The sequence below is a fragment of the Corvus moneduloides genome, chromosome 14, assembly GCF_009650955.1.
Source record: "Corvus moneduloides isolate bCorMon1 chromosome 14, bCorMon1.pri, whole genome shotgun sequence".
NCBI classification, from domain to species: domain Eukaryota; kingdom Metazoa; phylum Chordata; class Aves; order Passeriformes; family Corvidae; genus Corvus; species Corvus moneduloides.
Genome location: NC_045489.1, coordinates 7,116,778 through 7,135,119, shown reverse-complemented (window position 1 = coordinate 7,135,119; position 18,342 = coordinate 7,116,778). Strand labels below are relative to the sequence as shown.

At 40.4% G+C, this 18,342-nt stretch overlaps 1 protein-coding gene across 2 annotated transcripts; it reads left to right on the top strand.

The window, feature by feature from the left end:
• Nucleotides 1–1,445: 1,445 nt before the first annotated feature.
• On the top strand, nucleotides 1,446–17,662 carry LOC116451206 (protein FAM122A). 2 transcript variants are annotated; one of them, XM_032124398.1, is made up of 10 exons: nucleotides 1,446–1,781; nucleotides 5,019–5,097; nucleotides 9,005–9,061; nucleotides 11,131–11,174; nucleotides 11,254–11,308; nucleotides 11,736–11,828; nucleotides 12,286–12,374; nucleotides 13,016–13,077; nucleotides 14,093–14,189; nucleotides 15,297–17,662. In XM_032124398.1, exons 1-10 carry the CDS (start codon nucleotides 1,627–1,629, stop codon nucleotides 15,454–15,456), a joined length of 891 nt encoding a protein of 296 aa, XP_031980289.1. In that variant the 5' UTR covers nucleotides 1,446–1,626; the 3' UTR covers nucleotides 15,457–17,662. The 2 variants fall into 2 exon arrangements, with proteins under 2 accessions (XP_031980289.1, XP_031980288.1); XM_032124397.1 differs by having other exon boundaries at nucleotides 13,013–13,077.
• Nucleotides 17,663–18,342: the final 680 nt, after the last annotated feature.

Below are 18,342 nucleotides of genomic sequence, written 5' to 3'. Positions count from 1 at the left end.
GGCTGAGAGCTCAAAAACATCTGCTCTATGTCCTCAAATTTTCCAGTGCCAGGCACATCATCCTACTGTCTGACCAGGATTTACTGTAGCCAAGAGAACTTTAATGGGAATATGTGTACAAAGGAAAGTGGGGACTGTCAGGATGACCCTCAAGTGGGCTGAGGAGGGTAATGAAGCAAAGGGATGCCTGTGAGAGAGTTGTGCTGTGGAACAGAATGATAGAAATGAGGAAATCACAAGTTGTTGAGTTAGCACCATGGCAAGACGGATTAAGAAAGGAAAGAACATGTTAAACAGAGCCTTGGGAGGACACAGGTGAAGGACGGATATTCATAGTGGGGCAACAGAGACTGAAAGAATGAGATACATGGGTCCAGTGATACATAGGGACTGGTGGGCATGAAGCGGGTGGTGATGTGGGAAGTATTTGATAGTGTCAGGGAAATACCCCCGTAGGTGAAATAAACACAGCCACAGTTACAAAATGCTATCAGCCTTAGATAAATTATGAAGCATGGGGCTCATGAAATAATGTTTTAGTTCTTTATAATCTACCTTTTTTCTCTGGTTATTTCTGTTCCTAAAGACTGCCTGAAACTCTCACTATAAACAGATGAAGAGATGGAGCACCTCCCTTATCAGGAGAGGCTGAGACAATTGGGATTGTTCAGCCTGGAGAAGAGAAGCTTCCAGGTCACCTAATTGTGGCCTTCTAGTACCTAAGGAAGGAAACATACAAGAAAGATGGAGAGAGATTTACAAGGGCCTGGATTGACAGGACAAGGGGGAATGGCTTCAAATCAAAACAGAGTAGGTTTAGATTGGATATTAGGAGGAAGTCCACCCCTGTGAGGGTGGGGAGGCCCTGGCACAGGCTGTCCAGAGAAGCTGTGGCTGCCCAGTCCCTGGAAGTGTCCAAGGCTGGGTTGGATGGGGCTTGGAGCAACCTGGGATGGTGGAAGGTGTCCCTGCCCATGGCAGGAAGGTGGATAAAGATGGTTTTTAAGGCCCCTTCCGATGCAAACCATTCCATGATTCTATGGTTAATGCCCTGTTAAGGTAAACCAGATTCCCCACTTCATCCCAAGAGTTAGGAGTCTCAGCACTGTCCACCAGCGGATGTGGCATTGACCTTCCAACCTATTTCACCACAACCTCCTCTAGGTATAAACTAGGGCCACATGTAGCTATTAAAGTATTTTGAAAACGTTTGGGTTTATTCTTTATTCCTGGAGTTGTCTGGGCCTGCACAGAACCATCCGCTGTTATTTCTGCAAGCAACAACAGCTCGGTATGAACTCAGGGGCGATATTTTCGCTATTTAGCGATCAGCGCTGTGGCCCTTGGCGAGAGAGCTCTGGAGAACACACTTAGGACACCTAAAATCTGCCAGAGCTGTGCCCGAGCGGCCGCAGCCGGAGCGCTGCGCCTGCGCGCTGCGGCCGGGCCCGCCTGCGCTGGGGCCGGGCGGGGAGAGCGGCCGTGGGCCCGTGGCGGCTGCAGGTTTCAGCGGGAGCAGCGGGGACGGGCCGCCCCCGGAGCCCCGGCATGCGGCTTCGCTGCTGCGGCCGCCCCCCCCGCCCGCGGGCTCGATAGGGCTGGGGCAGCGGCGGCCTGAGGCCGCGAATGGGCGGAGCGGGAGGAGCCGGAGCCTCTGCCGCCGCGATGGCTCAGGAGAAGATGGAGCTGGACCTGGAGCTGCCGCCGGGGAGCGCCGCGGCCCCGGGCGACGGCGGCGGCCTGAGGCGATCGAACAGCGCCCCGCTCATCCACGGGCTCAGGTGAGGGGCCCGGGGGGCTCCTGGCCCGGCCCGGCCGTGCGGGGGCTCCGGGGATGCTCCGCGGCGCCATGGGGAAGAGTGGGTTCCTGAGCGCTGTCCCAGGCGGGGAGGGATTTAGGGAACATATCAACGTGTGGAGGGGTGCGAGGAAGCCTAGGAGAGGTGCTTTGGTTTTACTGAAAAGCTTTGTTTTCGCCACGGTCTGCTGTGTGTTGCAGAGAAACACCGTCCTCAACGTCAGAGTTGTGGCTGTTCTTATACATCGAATAACAATCGCGATGATTTCTGTAATGGATCCGAATGTAATGCTTTCCGAACAGTCAGGCAAATTTGGTAGGAAGGTCATTTCACGGGACCTTGACATAAGTTTTACATTTAGTGTAAAACAGTGTGTCAGGTGTCCAGCAATTTTTCTGGATGATACTAATTTTTGTAGTATGCATTACTGGGAGAAATACAATGTGTTGTGTAGACAGTTGTGCTTGGATATTGCCACCAGGCTATGGCAGGTCTCTTTCCAGGAGGGTTGGATGTTTGCTGGGTCTCTTCAGGTCTCTTCAGCTGACAGGACAGCTGAAGGTGGTAGGGACAGATGAAAGCTTTCAGACAGGTAGGGTTTCTTGTACAGTTCTGTTTGGGTAAGTTTATAACCCAAAGTGCTGTTTCATGTCTCCTCTGGGCTGTTGAGAAGTAGGGAGATGCCCCATCTGCTACATGGTGTGGCTTCCACCCAACTGTAAGGTGGTCCATGTGCTGCTGTTAGTGGTGTGTCTGCGGTTTGGGAGAGCATATTGACAATAAATTTCATAAAATGTAGTATATTACAGGATAAGTACTTCCTGGTGGTTTGATTTTTTCCCCTTTCTGTTTCTGTAAGGAACTGGATATCGAGTGATGAACAAATCTCGCATACCTCTTTTACCAAAATGGTTAAGAGTGCCTGACAATTCAAAAGAAATACTACTTCTTGTCTATTCCATCATGATTTAACGTTAAGTGAATGTAATTGTGATTCTTTTATATAATCACAATGAAACAACTCCCTTTTACATTTTGATGCAGTATGGAAGGGTTGTGTATGGCAGCTGTCCCCTGGGAGGTTTCTGAGCAGGTAAACTAATTGTGTAACTGAGACAAGATGTTTTTATAATCTCAGCCTTTTGTAAGTTGTAAATTGTAAAACCCTTGACTCTTAAAATAAAAAAACACCCAAACAAATTACTTAGTTCAGGGTTTGGGTAGGTAGAAGGGTGAGCCTGAGCTCTTGCCTTGACACTGTGATTACATTGTGGGATAGGTGTTCATACAAATAAAACTGAAATGCCATTGAACTAATTTGAGGTGGTTGCAGTGGTTTGCCTGTTAGTTTGGAATTTTCCACCAGAATACTGTTTTTGCAAGATTGCAGCTCTTGGCAAGAAACTTCAGTTTTTCCCAGAATGGCTTTGTTCGGTAAAGTGAAACAAAAGCTCTTGCTCTTACACAGCTTGCTTTTTCTCCTGTGTCTCCTGTGTCTCCTGTTTTGACTTCTTCATTAACAGATTTTAGTAGGAAACTTGGAAAATGAGTTGCCGTAGATCCAGAGAACCGTTATAAGTGGAATATTTTAGATCATAGAAGTTATCTTTCACAGAACTTGTAACTCTTGTTTCTGTGCCAAATAAAATTGATTTTTAATGGGAACTGTAGTTTTCTGTGAAAAGTAGGTCTGAAATCTGACCAGTTCTGGTGTTTTTGCGTGGGAGATTAAAGGTAGGATTATTTGTAGGGTTCTTTTCTTTCCCTCTCTGCTAGTTAGAACTGAGTATTTGACTCAGACTATGGTAATGTGGGACAGAATTGTTCCAACCTGTTTTCTTGACTCAGACCCTGGATTTCAGGATGTGCTGTTTGTCTTGTGCTTGTATGCCAAGCAGTACACTTACACTGAAAAGAGTTGTAGCTGTTGGCCTCAGCCAAAACTCATCTCTAAACATCATGTCATGGATCCCTTAAATTTCTCCTGTTCCACCTCTGTCAAATGGCAGCTATTTGATCTCTCGTGGGTGTGAGCTGAGTGAAACTTCTTGGAAAATTGTAAATGATGTCTGGTCCTATGTACTTGACATTTTGGAGGAGGGTCTATACATTTTTTTGGCAGAAACTATAGTGCTTATGCCAATTGCTGTTGGCTTTTATTTCACAGTATAAGCTTTATTTGTTTTTTATTTACAGCTACATAAAAGCTGTCTAAAACTTACGTGTCTAACTGGTGTGTTTTAAACTGGGGGATTCTGACAATGGTGTGTCATGAAAATGCAGTAGGATTGTCAGTCCTTACAACAAGGTAGTGCTGTTGATCAGGTTAGTTTTAAAGAAATTGTATTTGTGGGGGGCTTTTGTTCATCACTAGTTAGCGGCTGAAGCAAAAAGATACAATGTGAATTCTTGTAATTTGAATCTAATTACAGTCTTACATTTGGGTTTGTTCACCTATGCAGTTCCTCACTGATTTTTGGGCATGGGGATTGTAGGTTGTGGCTCAAAATTTTTTTTCTAGCGATCATAAAATTTAGTTTATTTCTGCAGTCGCATTCATTAAGTGCTGATAATTGGCTGTTGATAACACTGGTGATGACGTGACCAGAAAAACTTGCTTTAGGAATCAATAGAACTAAAGTTGCCCTGAGAAAGAAGTTCATTTGTGTCAAATAAATAATCCTATATGATTTAAATGGACATGCTGCTGTGAGGCCTTAAAAACTGGGTTTACTGTAAGTTTAATTTAACCTTTCGTGGAAAAATGTTCAGAAGATATTACATGTTTGTAGTGATAAGATTTATCAAGAGGCTGTATTTTTAAATTTTGTTTTATCTGTGGGATCGAACCTGGTTTCAGTTACTGCTTACAAGCCATTTATACATTTGTTCTGTTGAATGACATTTGAAGCAATATACAAACAGCAGCCATTCCAAACATAATAAATCCCCACAGTCTAAACAATTCTTCAATTGTTCTGAAGACACAAAATGATTAATTGAAGTCATTAATTGAAGTAGCTGGGAGTTGGAGGATGAACAAGTTGATTTGCACTCTCGTCAACAAGCTAGAAGAGTTCTTACTTACCTGTCTCTGGAGTTCTTTGTCTCGACAGGAGAGCTGTCATAGCTTATATGAAGAAACTGAGCTTATATGAAGAGGTGCTTTTTGCTAGGAAGGAAATGGCTTTTGCATTTGACAAGTGTTTCTTTTCACAGCGATAACTCACAGGTGTTCCAGGCCAGCGTCTTGCGCACCCGCAGGAACAGCACCACGGTCATGAATCGGCACAGCCTGGTAAGAAAACTCTTACACCAACCCCATCAGGTGCCAAGCAGAAGTGTGCAAACAGGAATAAACAAAATTAGATTATAGTCTCTGAAACTAATACCACATTGCTTTCAGAAACAAGGCACGAGACTGTGACATTAATATGCTGTAGCTATAATGAAATGTTACTTATAGACCATTTGGCTTGGAGAATGCTTGTATTTCATTGTGATCATAACTTTGCTTATAAAACAGATGTTCCAAGATAGAGTAAGAAAGGTAGCTTCCTAAGAAAACTAATTACATAGCTGTACTGTTGACAGTAATCAATGTCTTAAAAGGTTTCTGATGATTAAGAAAAAAAGTGCAGACAAATACTTCAGCAAAGGTTGCATCTGTAACAAAACCAGGATAGTTACGTACAAGAAAGATTGGTGGAAAAGCCTTTCTTCTGCTGGGATGAAAAAACTGGAAGTGTTATGGTCAAGATTCCTTAAACAAGTCTCTTTCTTCATATTTTTAGGGAGGCAGCTTAGTGTAAATCTGTTTGTGCTTGTGGTCAGGCAAAAGGAGAAAAAAACAGAGGCAAAAGCTCAGTTTATTGTGTTTACTCCTGAAGATCCTCAATTGTTGGGCTAAAACGATGCTAATTCAGGATGCCTTGCCCAGAACTTGCTGAGAAGCAGGAGCTAATTCATTGATGGGCCGCTCTTCCGCCTGCCCCTCATAAATGTTCAAGTGTCCTGAACTTAACCAGTGTTCGCATCTCATGGGATGATGTTGCTAACCCTTCCTCTCACACTAATGTTATTTAAAAGTGTCCTTTTTTGCTCCCAGCTGATCAGGTGCTGACAAAATACATGAAATTTTTCCTTACACTAAAAATCAAGTGCCCCACTGACTGCTAGATCAGTGCTTTGTCTGCTTTGAAATGCTCCTTGGAGTTGGGATCTGGTTTATGGTTCTGTTGAAGATGGCAGGGAGGATGGAGTTGGAAAGTATCTTAGAAGGATCTCATCCTTCTGTGGTCTTAAACCAGGATCATCCACAGATAAATTATTTTGTGATAAGAATTAAATTTTCAGCATCAAGGACCCTAAGCAACCTTCCCTGGTATTCTTCCTATAGCAAATAAGTACATTTAGTTTTATGATGTTAGAGATATTCTAAGGAGCGAGATCACATCTACTTTAGTAAATTACATTTTTACATAAGAAGGTGATAAAGTGTACTTCAAAAGCCACTTCTTTGTATTTAAGAAAACGAATCCAAGTTTAACTGCAGTGTAATCTGTAAGAGGTTTAAAAGATTCAATAACGTAACTTCTTTATTTTAGTATTACAAGTACGTATTAAGTTTTATGTTTTGTTAAACTTCATGGAAAAAAAGTTGATTAGTGTTTGTCTAACCTTTATGGTGTTCCCTGTCATGGGAACAATGAGAGTGGCTAAAATCTCTGATAACTGGAGGTCATACTCCATCCATTCCATCTTCAGTGCTGTCCTGGTTCCTCAGCTGAATTCCACTTTTTTTGGAGTGGCTTCTCCAAGTCTCAGACTTCAGCTGATTTATAATGATGACTGCAAGGGCAGTGGTGCTATTTGGGTTGGGGCTTGATCTGCAGTTTTCTAGTGCTACATGTAATTGCCAAGGAAGGGTCAACCAGGCTCAGTATCTGCAGTTTATTTCCTTTCAGAGGATACCAGTGAGTAAATGTTTTGGTGGTTTTTTGTTTTGTTTTGCATGGCTGGGGTTTTTGTTTTGTTGCTTAAGCAGAGCAGTTGAGTCTGTGGTTAGATGTTTAGGTGCTATCTCAGCAGAAGTTGATGTTAAATTTTTTCTAATTTCTTTTTTTTTTTTTTTAAAGCCAGGTAATTTCCCTGCTGGGTTCAGTGTGGCCCCACAAGTGGCTGTGCTGGCAGGAGGCAGAGGGCACTGCAGGGCAGAGGCACTGGGGCATTGCCTGCTCACTTGGGCAGTGGCTTCTGCCAGCCTGGCACTGCTGAAACTTTACCTGCACTGGAACACAGTATCTGACACACTGGAGTAGGAGGGAAGGTGTTTCTCTTCTCTGTGGTAGTCTAATAGTTCATAATGTTTTAATTAGGCTTTGTGCTTTCTTAAAACATTGGGGATTTGAGTAGCATAATTTTAATAAATGGGTTCAGTTTGTTTAGCAAGTATCCTTTGAAAGTGACAGAGGTTTCTTTTCACAAGAATTGAATCAAAGGATGTAAACAGAGCAAAAGTGAGTTTTACACACTGACAAAGCAAGGATGATGTCTTGTTGGAAACAAGATGTAAGATCCTCAGAGCTGTGTTAGTGCATCAGACCCTGCAGAGGAACACTTAATTGTCTTTTTATATTTTTTGTTTTATACTGCAAGCCACTGTTTTTGTATGTATTCTATTAATGTCAAACCTTAAAGTATGTGTATCACAGTCATAAAATTAGAATATAATGAGTGGAACAAATGCATTTCTGCTGTGGAATGACAGAGTGAATGGGCAGGAATGCACTATTGTCCAAATCCTTTTCTCTGTGTGAGAATCAAGGTCAACTCAAGGTCTACATTGGCTGGTGCAGCTTGGAGGAATTTTTATTAGGTGCACAGGATTTTTGGGAACCCAGTATAATAGTAAAGCTGACCTAAACTGGACTTTAAAAGTAGCAAATCAAGATATTATAGCTGTTAGACTTTAGTACTATATATTACGATGACTGAATTCTGGCACAAATGTTAGTCATCCCCTGTGTGAGCCTGATAGGCTGAATTCTTTTGTGAGAAGAAGGGTGTGATGTCTTCGTGTTTGTTTTTTTATAAGGAGGGTTCTGGATGTATGAAGCATTAATAGTCCGTGTTAACTTACCCTGTCAGGCAGCAAAATCTTTGTATTCTCTGTGGCACTGATTAGAAAATGGTGCAGTAACAGTTAACTGAATGTTTGTTAGTTGTCCAGCTTCAATCTTCTGATGAATTGTGAAGCAGATGAAGCCTTATAATGAATGAAGTATAAAAACACCTATAATAATGCAAACCTTACTTGCTGAACACATCCATTTTAAAAAGACACTTTATTTTTTGGAACGATTGTCATCTTACAGAGAAGTTAAACCTCTGTTCAAGGCTTCAGCTTAGAATTTTTGTTCCCTGAATGGCTATGATGTAAATCAACTGAGGGTTAACCGTATGAGAGATGGGAAATGTATGCAAGAAAATTATATTTTGAGAAAATAATCACTTTAAATTATTTGGGTTTGGGTGTGCAGTTTTAGATTATAGCATTCCAGTGAGATCTTGGTGCAAATCTGTCAGCATTAACAGAAGACCATTTTTAGTGGCGTCTTCTCTGATTTCACCCAAATTGGTGAAGTGCTTGAGAAACCATAAAGGAAGTGTTTAACTCTTTGTTAGCCTTCTAATAGCTGATTTTTTTCACCTGTCAAAGTACTCATTTATAGGCAGACAACAACCCAGGAACCTTTTTGTACAATGTGTTGTTTTGGCTTTGTATTTTTAAAGGATCTATTGGGGAGCTTTCTGGATCACTTAAATGAAAATAAATATTCTGAATCTCATAAAGGAAAATATTTACGTCAACGTATATATACTAGGGCTGACAGTGTGCTAGTGAAAAGCAGCTCCATTCTGTGGGGAAGGCTGTCAGTTCTAGTTGCCTGGAAATGGAATGGAAGCTAGGCTGATACCAATTAGCATCTGTGAGGTTACAAAGCAGTATAATGGGGAAATACATCTTAACATGTTCTTGCAAGTAAGTGATGTAGTTTATATATACACTGAGAATGTTATAAATTATTTTTTTTAATTACTTTTTTTTTTTAGTTTGGGGCAGCACTACTTTACTAACATTCCTGTGGCACCTTTCCCTCCCTTCTGCTGTACTTTCAATTGTATATGACTTTGTTTTGCAGTTTGTGCCATCATCTCCTATCCGTATTCCTAGCAGCCGTCTTCATCAAATCAAACAAGTAAGCACAGATTCTTCTAAATGAGTTTTTTATAGGTGTCTGGGTTTTTTTGCGGTTGATATATGATGTCCTTCAACTGTCTGTAGATTTTATTTTCAAACTGCCTGCCCAGTTCCACATTTCATGAAGCAAAATGCATCTTACAGCAAGGAGAAGATTTAACCAGAGAGAGGATTCTTAAAATGGACATTTTAGAAAGGAAACCTTTAATGTAAACCCTTAGAGTTAAATTTCACCAAGTTTTTGGCAGCAATGCCAGCATAAATATTCGGGGCCAATAACAAAGTGTTCTTTAACTTGTGTTGGCACAAGACTTTTGTGCAGCTAGAAAATGAGCAGGATAAGGAGGCACTCTGGCTGAAAAATAGTCTGTACTCTTCTGGCTGGGCTATTTTTCATCTGTATAATTTTCTTATCCAGATCCCTGTACTTGTGCTGTCACAGCACGAATGGAGGGGGAAGGGCACCAGAGCAAACACTTGGGAAGGGGGGTAGTGTGGGGAATATCTGAGCAGGCTCAAATAGCTCTGCTCCCAGCCAGCACACCGCAGGCTGAAGACTTTAAAATCAACAAGCTCAAACTCTTGTGTCTCCTTCATTTTGTATCTCCACTTTTTGACAGTAGAATGGTTATAAAATTAGCTTGAAGATGCTTAATTTTTTTAAAATTTTGTTTTTTCACTGGCTAGTTGTCAATGGATAGGCTTGATTTTTAAAGGGTCAAAAGTTAAGAAAATGATTTAATGCTTCAGACAGCATTTTTAGGCTGTGTTGCCTGAGTGGTGGAAGGCACTTGTGCTTCCCACCTCGGTTATTTCAGGTAGTTGCACAGTAAACCTGAAGAAAATAACTGCTTGCTATCATTATGTAAATAATCTACTGGTTTAAATAGACTCTGAAGTGCTCGGGTCAGTTGTACAGCTCTTTTCATCAATACAAAAAGTCTTAGGTTTAACATGTAATCATAAATTAACAGAATCATAACAGAATCATAAATTAGTTTGTGTTGAAAGGGACCTTTAAAGGTCATCTGGTCCAACCCCCCTGCAAGTGAGCAGGGAGATATAATAAAAAATATGCTGACAGCAAAGGAATGAACTATTATGGCTCTGCTCTATTACATGAAGTAAAATTTGATGATTCAATCTTCTGGAAAATGCTTCTGCATTCATGGTTTTGCCATCCGTTTATTAAAGCAAAAAGTGTAACTTCCTAATTTGTGTTTGAGCATTAGATTCACTAGTTGGAATTAATTCCATGTCCTGTGTACTCACTGAGAACCTGTGTGATTTACTTCTGATCTCTTTCAAATCTGAGCAAATTATCACACAGGTGAAGTAGGTTAGACTCTTCCTACTTATGATGAGGATTGTGAAGATGTTTAGTTGAACTTTTACTCTTGATTTAGGGAATCTACTCATTCACTGAACAGACTGGGTCGCATTTAGGTGAATGGTGTCTGCCTAAGAAGAGATTGAGTCATGTTTGTACTTGGTGTTAATGTTTAGTTTAATTTTACATATTTGATCCATTTTAATAATACTTTATGGAGTTTTTTTTAGAAAAAAACCTCACTGAATCCTGAATTCATTGTGTGCAATGCAGTGTATTCCAAGTGAGATGCTGACAAGTGTCTAGTTAGTCACTAATCCATAGAGTAAGGTAAGAATCCAGCCATGTTTTTGAGGTTTATCTGTACTAGTGCCCCCTTTGTAAAATGATATTACTCAAGACTGCATAAAGACACTCTGGCTTGTGCAGAATTTCTGGTTCATACTATCATTATTCAGTTTTGTAGCTACCTCTTGGTTAGTAATGAAAATAAGGCTGCTTGGGAAACAACCAGCTCACATAAGCACTTCTTACTTGATGGTCTCTCTTGCTACATCTCTTTCTCATCCTCTCCTCCTTGCTCCTTCTCATGGAGTGAGAACTTGAGGTTATTGTCGCTTAACCGAGTTGATTTATATTTTCCACATGCCAAAGTGAAGTGAAACCACAGCTTTTCTGATTTGCTGGAACAAAGTGCTTTTTTTTTGACCTTACTTCTTCATGTGTTAATCTTTTAGGAAGAAGGAATGAATTTGCTGAACAGGGAAACCGTTCGTGAAAGGTGAGTGCTAAGGCAAAGTAGAACAGTCACTGCAGCCGTCTATGGGCCCGGGACAATACATTTCTTTTTTTCTTTATAGAGAAGTGCAAGTAGCAATGCAGATGAGCCACTCATGGGAGGAGAGCTTGAGCCTGGTAATGCATTCATGCTTTAATTTGTGTTTCTATCATCAGTATCAGGACACTAGAGACTCTCTCATGTCAACATTTCCTTTGATAGTTTGACCTACAATTAAGGTGTTAGTATAGCACTGCTTTTGATCAGCAATTTTTCACACTAAAAAGGCATAGAATTATCAGTTGTTCAAGGTACATGTGGATTCCTTGGGATGCTATGTCAAAAGGAAATTGCATGGATGTCTGCCTGTTCAAATTTTCTTCCATGTTCTGATACTCTCCATGTAATGTTTAAGGGGGGTTTTTTTGTTGTTAAACATAAGCTCATAAATGGCTGCCTAAAAATTGTTGATATGATGGAGGATAACTTTGGAATTTCACACCAAACAGTCCTTTTCTTGTTAAGGTACCTGCTCATAAGATTAATTGTGTGTACTGTTTACAGAGTGACAATGATTTTGAAAAATCACTATCACCAAAGCAAGTAGACTTTGTTCCAGTTTCACCAGCTCCTTCACCTACACGAGGAATAGGGAAGGTGAGCAAAATGTGATAATGATGGTTTTATCTTAAGTAGAGCTAAATAAATTCAACCAAATTAGTAGCAAAAGATTCAGCCACCTGCTCCTTTCTACCTCAGCTGCAAACAAGAAACTAGAGAGTAAATAAAACCCCCTAAAACCCCAAACCAGAAAATACCAGCTGCTCATCTTGTGGGTGTGAATTTCTGTGGAGTGTTCAGCTGTTGTGCTGTGGTTAATAAAAAACAAATAAGTCTGTTTAACCAGAGTACAGTGAAATAAATCTGCATGAAAATGGAATCTGTCCAATTTTAATTTTTTTTTTCTCAGTAGCAAAAAGTGATGTCTCAGTATACCCAGTGACTGCTTGCTGAAACTAATTCTGGGTTGTTTATTTCTCTGCAGTTAAGCGTCAATTGTTACCACATGGGAATGATACAGTATTTATAATAACACAAACTCTTTTCCTCTCAGCAATGTTTCTCACCATCTTTGCAAAGTCTGGTGAGCAGCAGTGGGTTGCCTCCAAGTCCCAGCCCAAGTCCAACAAGGAGATTTTCAAGGTAAGTCACCTGATCATATCAATGATAGAAAATTGGCATAGCTTGTTCACAGTAGGCATTTGAAATACCAGAATTTGTTATATCCATAATTGATTTCTGAGCACAAACACAACTTCATATACTCATGTAGACTTTAGATGGTGGTGTAAAGCATTTGTCAAAATCCTCATGTCATAACATTAGGAAATGGGCTGCATTGTGGCATCCGTGTTCCCAGTGCAGTCTCTATATTGCTCTCATTCACATCTTTAGTAATTGAATTCTGAGGGGAAGAAAACACAAACAGATTTAGGGTTTGTTACTCCTTTGAGTGATGTGGGCATACCATTAAAGTTTACTAGGCCCTCACAGTTCAGCAAAGCACTGCCTGTCAACTGAGATGTAGTCAGTGTCTGGATGTGAGCTTTTAGATTGCCCCAGTTGTGAAATAATGTAATTAAACTTTTCCTGCTCAGTTCTGTGCTTCCTGGCCTATCTTCAGAGGGGAAAAAAAAGAGGACTTCTTTTGGATAAGCTGTTTTAATGCCTATTTTCTTAGTGGTTTCTACCCAGTAGTTTGTTCTCTGAGTATTTTTTGATTCTTTTTTCAACTTTTCTCTTTTAATGGTGATCTCAGTGCAGCATTTGTCTTCTTTTAGCAGGAGAAGCCAGAGCCCAATTAACTGCATTCGACCAAGTGTTCTTGGATCAATCAAAAGAAAAGGTACAGTATTTAGGTTTGGCTAATACAATAGGCCAGCTTGTTAGTCATCTAGTAACTCATATAGCTTTCTTCATAATTCTGTCCAGTTGGCTCATACTTCAAAAAGTGACTAGAAATAGAACATACTGCACATAATAAAACAGACAAATAATTAAATTAGATTTTACTATTCCATAAAGCTTGTAATTCTATAATGCTAATAATTGTTTTGTTCTAATTCCTCCCCATTGCTGTGGTTATATAGATGTGATAAAAAATGTGATGTAACCTGCTTAACAAAACAGTAAATACAACTATTGGTATATTTAACTTAAACAGAAAACTTTGAAAGTCTTGGTTGACTGAAGCACACAGGTACTGTACATTTAAAATAACTCTTCAAAACCCAAAGCTGATGCCCAGGCCTGGTAGGCACCTTACAGCTTAATTAGGAAATGTTTCTCTGTCTTTCTGCATTTTTCTTCAAGTTTAACTTCTGGCAATTTTATTGCATCTATTTTTGTATCTTCAAGCTTCACCTTTATTACAGAACACCTCTGGCTCTAAAACAACTTTTAAACCACTTTCATCTGAGTTCTGCCATAGCTTATTTAAGCATATATCTATCCTCTCTTCTTCTAGAGTGTTTGGAAATCTAAGTCAATGGAAAAGTTTTGTGATAATCCTGGAGCTTGTTCTTTTTCTTTATTTTCAGCTTCTCTGCTCTTGTGGAGCTGGTCAGTGAACTGATAGCTGGATAAACTGAAACAAAAGGATTATTCTTCACTACTGAAGAACAAATATCTGATATCTAAGCCTTAGTTAATAACTCACTAAACTGTACTGGAGCTTGGACAAAATGGTTCCAGGAAATAGACAGCCTTTAAAATTTCAGCATCTAAATTCTATGCTCTACAAATGGAGTAGTCTATTATAAGTTTGAACCTCTATTCTGTTTGCTCTGTAGAAGTACTTTGAAAGTAGATTTTAGTTTAAATGAGTAGTAATTTTTATCACTCATTATCTCTTCCCAAAGGTGTGACAGAGATGGAAGATCACCCAAAAAGATTATTCCAGGGATCCACCAACATGCTAACCCCCGAGGCTGCACATCAGGCAGACCTTGGGGCATGGTAAATGCTGTGCTGTTCATTGTCCCTTTCAGCAGAAGCATTACAAATATTTTATTTTTCTAGCAGTGATTATGCTTGAAGTTTTTTGTGCTTGCTTTTGTCTTTTTTTAATAGAGATATCTCACAATGTTACAGCATTGAAATTATCACGGTAAATAGGCAGCAATGTTCACTACAATTCTGCAGTTTCTAGGCCTGACTGGTAACAGTTGAGCATGTTTAGGAAAAGACACCTCATGGATGCTAGCTTTTGGAGTCTGATTCAAATTGCAATCAAATATGAATGCTGATGCTTTTGGGCTGAATAGGGTTTTGCTTTTTTGCCCTTGGTCTTAGTCACAGAGGAACATGAGTCTGTCAGAGGAGCTGGGAGGAGATTAAAAGTACCTCATTAAAAATTGTGGTGATTGGTAATAGCAAGGGAGTTTGATCTAGTGTTTTAGTCAAAAGGTTAATCATACATAGGGTGCGCCCACACAACTGTCAAGGGTTGTTCACGGTATTTCTGTCTTTTTGCTGCTCACTGCTGTACAAGTCATGCACAAGATTTGAGTAGCAATAGCAAAATAGATGTTTTAAAGGTACTTTAAAAACATATCTTTTTTGCACACCCTGTTTACAGTAGGGATAGCAGTTTGGGTTCATTTGCTGCATCTTGCTGTAGGAGATGGTAATTTTAAAAAAATCACTTTGCTGCTATCAGTGATGATAGATCAGCTATCATGAATTTGTGTCCTGTGAAATACGTAGTACAATGGAGGATGGACAATTTATCATTGGCTCTCCTGGCAAAAAGGCCTCTGGCTGTTGTGCTGGCCCAGGGCTTTGAGGATGGAGTAAAGCTGGCAGTGGATTGCTCGGCCTGGGACTTCTGATCTGTGCCCCATATTTGGGTGAGCAAAAGGGGAAATGGGCAGAGTGTCCTGTGTGTGTCTGGAAGTGACTGCAAGGTATGTAGCTGCAGGTGTATTTCAGATCATAGGGCTTGCTGCTCCTTCAGAGATGCACATGTGTTTAGAATGGCTTTGTGATGATTTGGGCTGGTTTTGGCCGCTTAACCTGAGCCAGTGCCTCGTTTCTCACTCCCTGGTGTCACTCTGTTTTCAGTCTGTCCTCACATGCCCTGGATGACAACAGGAGCAGTGCAGGCTCCTCCTGTGACTCTCCAGCTGAAGTTGGCACCAGCACAGACTCTCCAGTGTCGCTCTCTGACTCCAGATCCCCATTTTTACCTGTTGATCTCACAGCCAAGTTACCGATGGATTGAGAAGCAGGAATCTGCTAATGGACACCGGGAAACAGGCAGGATATTGCCCAGACTTTCTGTTGTGTGTAACCCATTCTGTTCCTCATAGGAACTTCCAGCAATGTCATTACTTCTAGAAAACTTCCAGAATAGTTACTTGAGGAGGAATTCACCTTTCTAGTGATTTATATGACATTTACTACAATACAGAAGCATTTGGGCTGCAGACATGTTGGATGCTCACATTAGTCAGCAGCTGCTGGTTTGCAGTGGGTGTGATCTCCTTGCCGTGAGTTACAAACACTGTAAATGTGTCCTGCTTGTGGAAGACTTGTCTTGCCAGCAGCCAGTGTCCTCCCTGCCTGTGGAGGAGCAGATAACTCACATTTGTCCTCAGCCTAAAACCAATGAAGCAGCTTACTACTTGTTTATATTCCCAGAATGTTAGATATTTATATTTTTTTTCTTCTTCATATGAAAGGGAGAATATTGCAGGGGGGAATTATTATTATTATTATTGTTATTGTTATTATTATTATTGTGTTCTATTATGATTGGCTCTTAATCAATTCTGTGTTCCTTTGAATCTCAGAAAAGAACAAATTGGTGAATTGTCAAATTTATATGTTGGATTTTATTCATGATCATGACTGCTGTTGGGACTAAATCTGAATTAGGTGTGGAACATTATTCTGGGGTTTTGTATCTGGGGTTTATTTCTTTTTCTTCCCCATTTAGATGACGTATTGGAGTGGTAGATGCTCTGTTAAAGGTCTTTTAATAGGGAAAAATAGTGACAATATTTGGAACAATAAATTAAATCCTGAGATTTTAGTATTTAGTACTTCAGGAATGCATTATTTTAACTGTCAGTATTTGTCCTCATGTATGACAGATATAGTGAGGAATCTTGAATGCCTTTTTACAGGCTGAGGCCATCAAACATATTTAATCTGTGTTTAATTTCCTGATGTCGCTTCCTCAAACAATGACATCAAGTCATTTCTGCTGTTGAAAACTTCAAATGCTGATTGGAAGCCTGGAATCTGGTAATCTGAGACATTTGAAGAAGTCAGTGTGTTGAGGCATCCTGATCTCAACTCTGAAATTCCCCAACCAGGAGGAAGAATTTGCAGACCCACCTCCTACGGACAGCTGTCTGGGATTTTGCAGCGACACCCTCACTGGGGTTGTGCAGCTGAACTCCCCCAGCTGAGTCCCTCTTTGTACATGTCTGTGCATCTGTGCTATGTGGTTTCAAACCTTCTCTCCATAGAGGTTAATAATGAAGCAAAATGTTTTATTTTTAAACGCTAAATCTTTGTAGTGTGTCATAAAGCAAGAAAAGTATGGGAACTTCCTTAAATAGGAGAAAATCCTGCCCTGAATACTGCTGTGAAAGATTCACAGAGATGAAGCTTTGACTGACAGCAGCCATCAAAATGAGAAAGGGATTACTTGGAGTGCAAAGACCTGGTGACATGAGGGCCGGTGACCCATTTCTGTGTGTCTTTCTTGTAAAGAGAAAATAGAATGTATTTAATAGTCTGACTCTGTTCTAGTTAAGATATGACATGGTTTACTTCTGGTATCATTCCTCTTAAATTATTGTAAGAATCACCCTGCTGGTTGCAGTCCCTCGCTGAGTCCAGCTGCCCTTTGTCCCTGAGCAGACGCACACGGGAGTGCCTGGCTCTGTTTGCTCTCTCTGCTGAGGCAAAGTTGGGTTTGCAGTTTCGGGTTTGTGCCAAAGAGTTGCTGTGCTTTCACTCTTCTGTGGTGAGAGCAAGACTCTTTTTTAAAAAAATATTGCTTATTTCTTAAGAATGAACCTCCTGGTGTCTCTTCCAGTCTTTGTTAGAAGACACATCAGTATAGGGGGGTTTAATAGCTGAGTGTGGGTCAACTTGTCTCTTTTCTGTTGAATATTTAATGCTATTTTTCAAATAAGTGCCAATAAATGGAAAAATAAATGTGTTTTCCTGGTTTTGCACTTTTTTAGATAACCACATTCTTGTTTTCATCTGGGATTAAATGCTTTCTTTTAAAATCAGAATATTTATTGTAATTTACTTCTACCCAGTCTAGTTAACATATTCTAGCTAATGTGAAGTAGGTATTAAAATCTGCAGCACACTTGCCTTGTTTTCCTCGTGCAGTGCTGTCTTGCAGGTCTGTGACAACTCTAGGAATAAAGAACAATAAAACCAAACATTTTTTAATACAAGTAATACGTGTCCCTAGTTTATACCTAGAGGAAGTTGTGGTGAAATAGTTTGGAAGACAGAAGCTACTCCTGGCTACTGGAAAGTACTGAAGGTCTTAACTCTTGGGAAGAACTGGGGAGTCTTTGTGTTTTGCTTTAATAGGGCAGTTAATTGCAGAATTATGGAATGGGTTGGGTTGAAAGGGACCTTAAAAACCATCTCATTCCACCCCTGCCATGGGCAGGGACACCTTCTGGCAGACCAGGTTGCTCCAAGCCCCATCCAACCCAGCCTTGAACAGTTCCAGGGATGGGGAGTCCACAATCTCTCTGGGCCAATTAATGCTGTTGGAGGAGAGTGAAATAGTTATTTATCTGTATCTGTTCCTTTCCCTGCTTTTGCAAAACAGAAATTGCTTTGAAATTGTGGAAAAGCATCTCACTGTTTTATCTCCACGTCACCAGGAAGCTTCAGCTTCGCACCCTGGAGTCCAGAGACACATATAGGGGTTTTTTCCACCAAAATGAAAAATTTTGGAACCAAGTTATGCTCCAGAACATGTATCTGGATGCAAGGATGTTATACAATGCACATAATCAACCCTGTACTTGTCTAGTAACTCATGCTTTTAATATTGCCTCTGCTTCTCTCTGGGATTCTGCCACAAATGGCACCTTCCAAAAGTCACACTTGTGTTTGG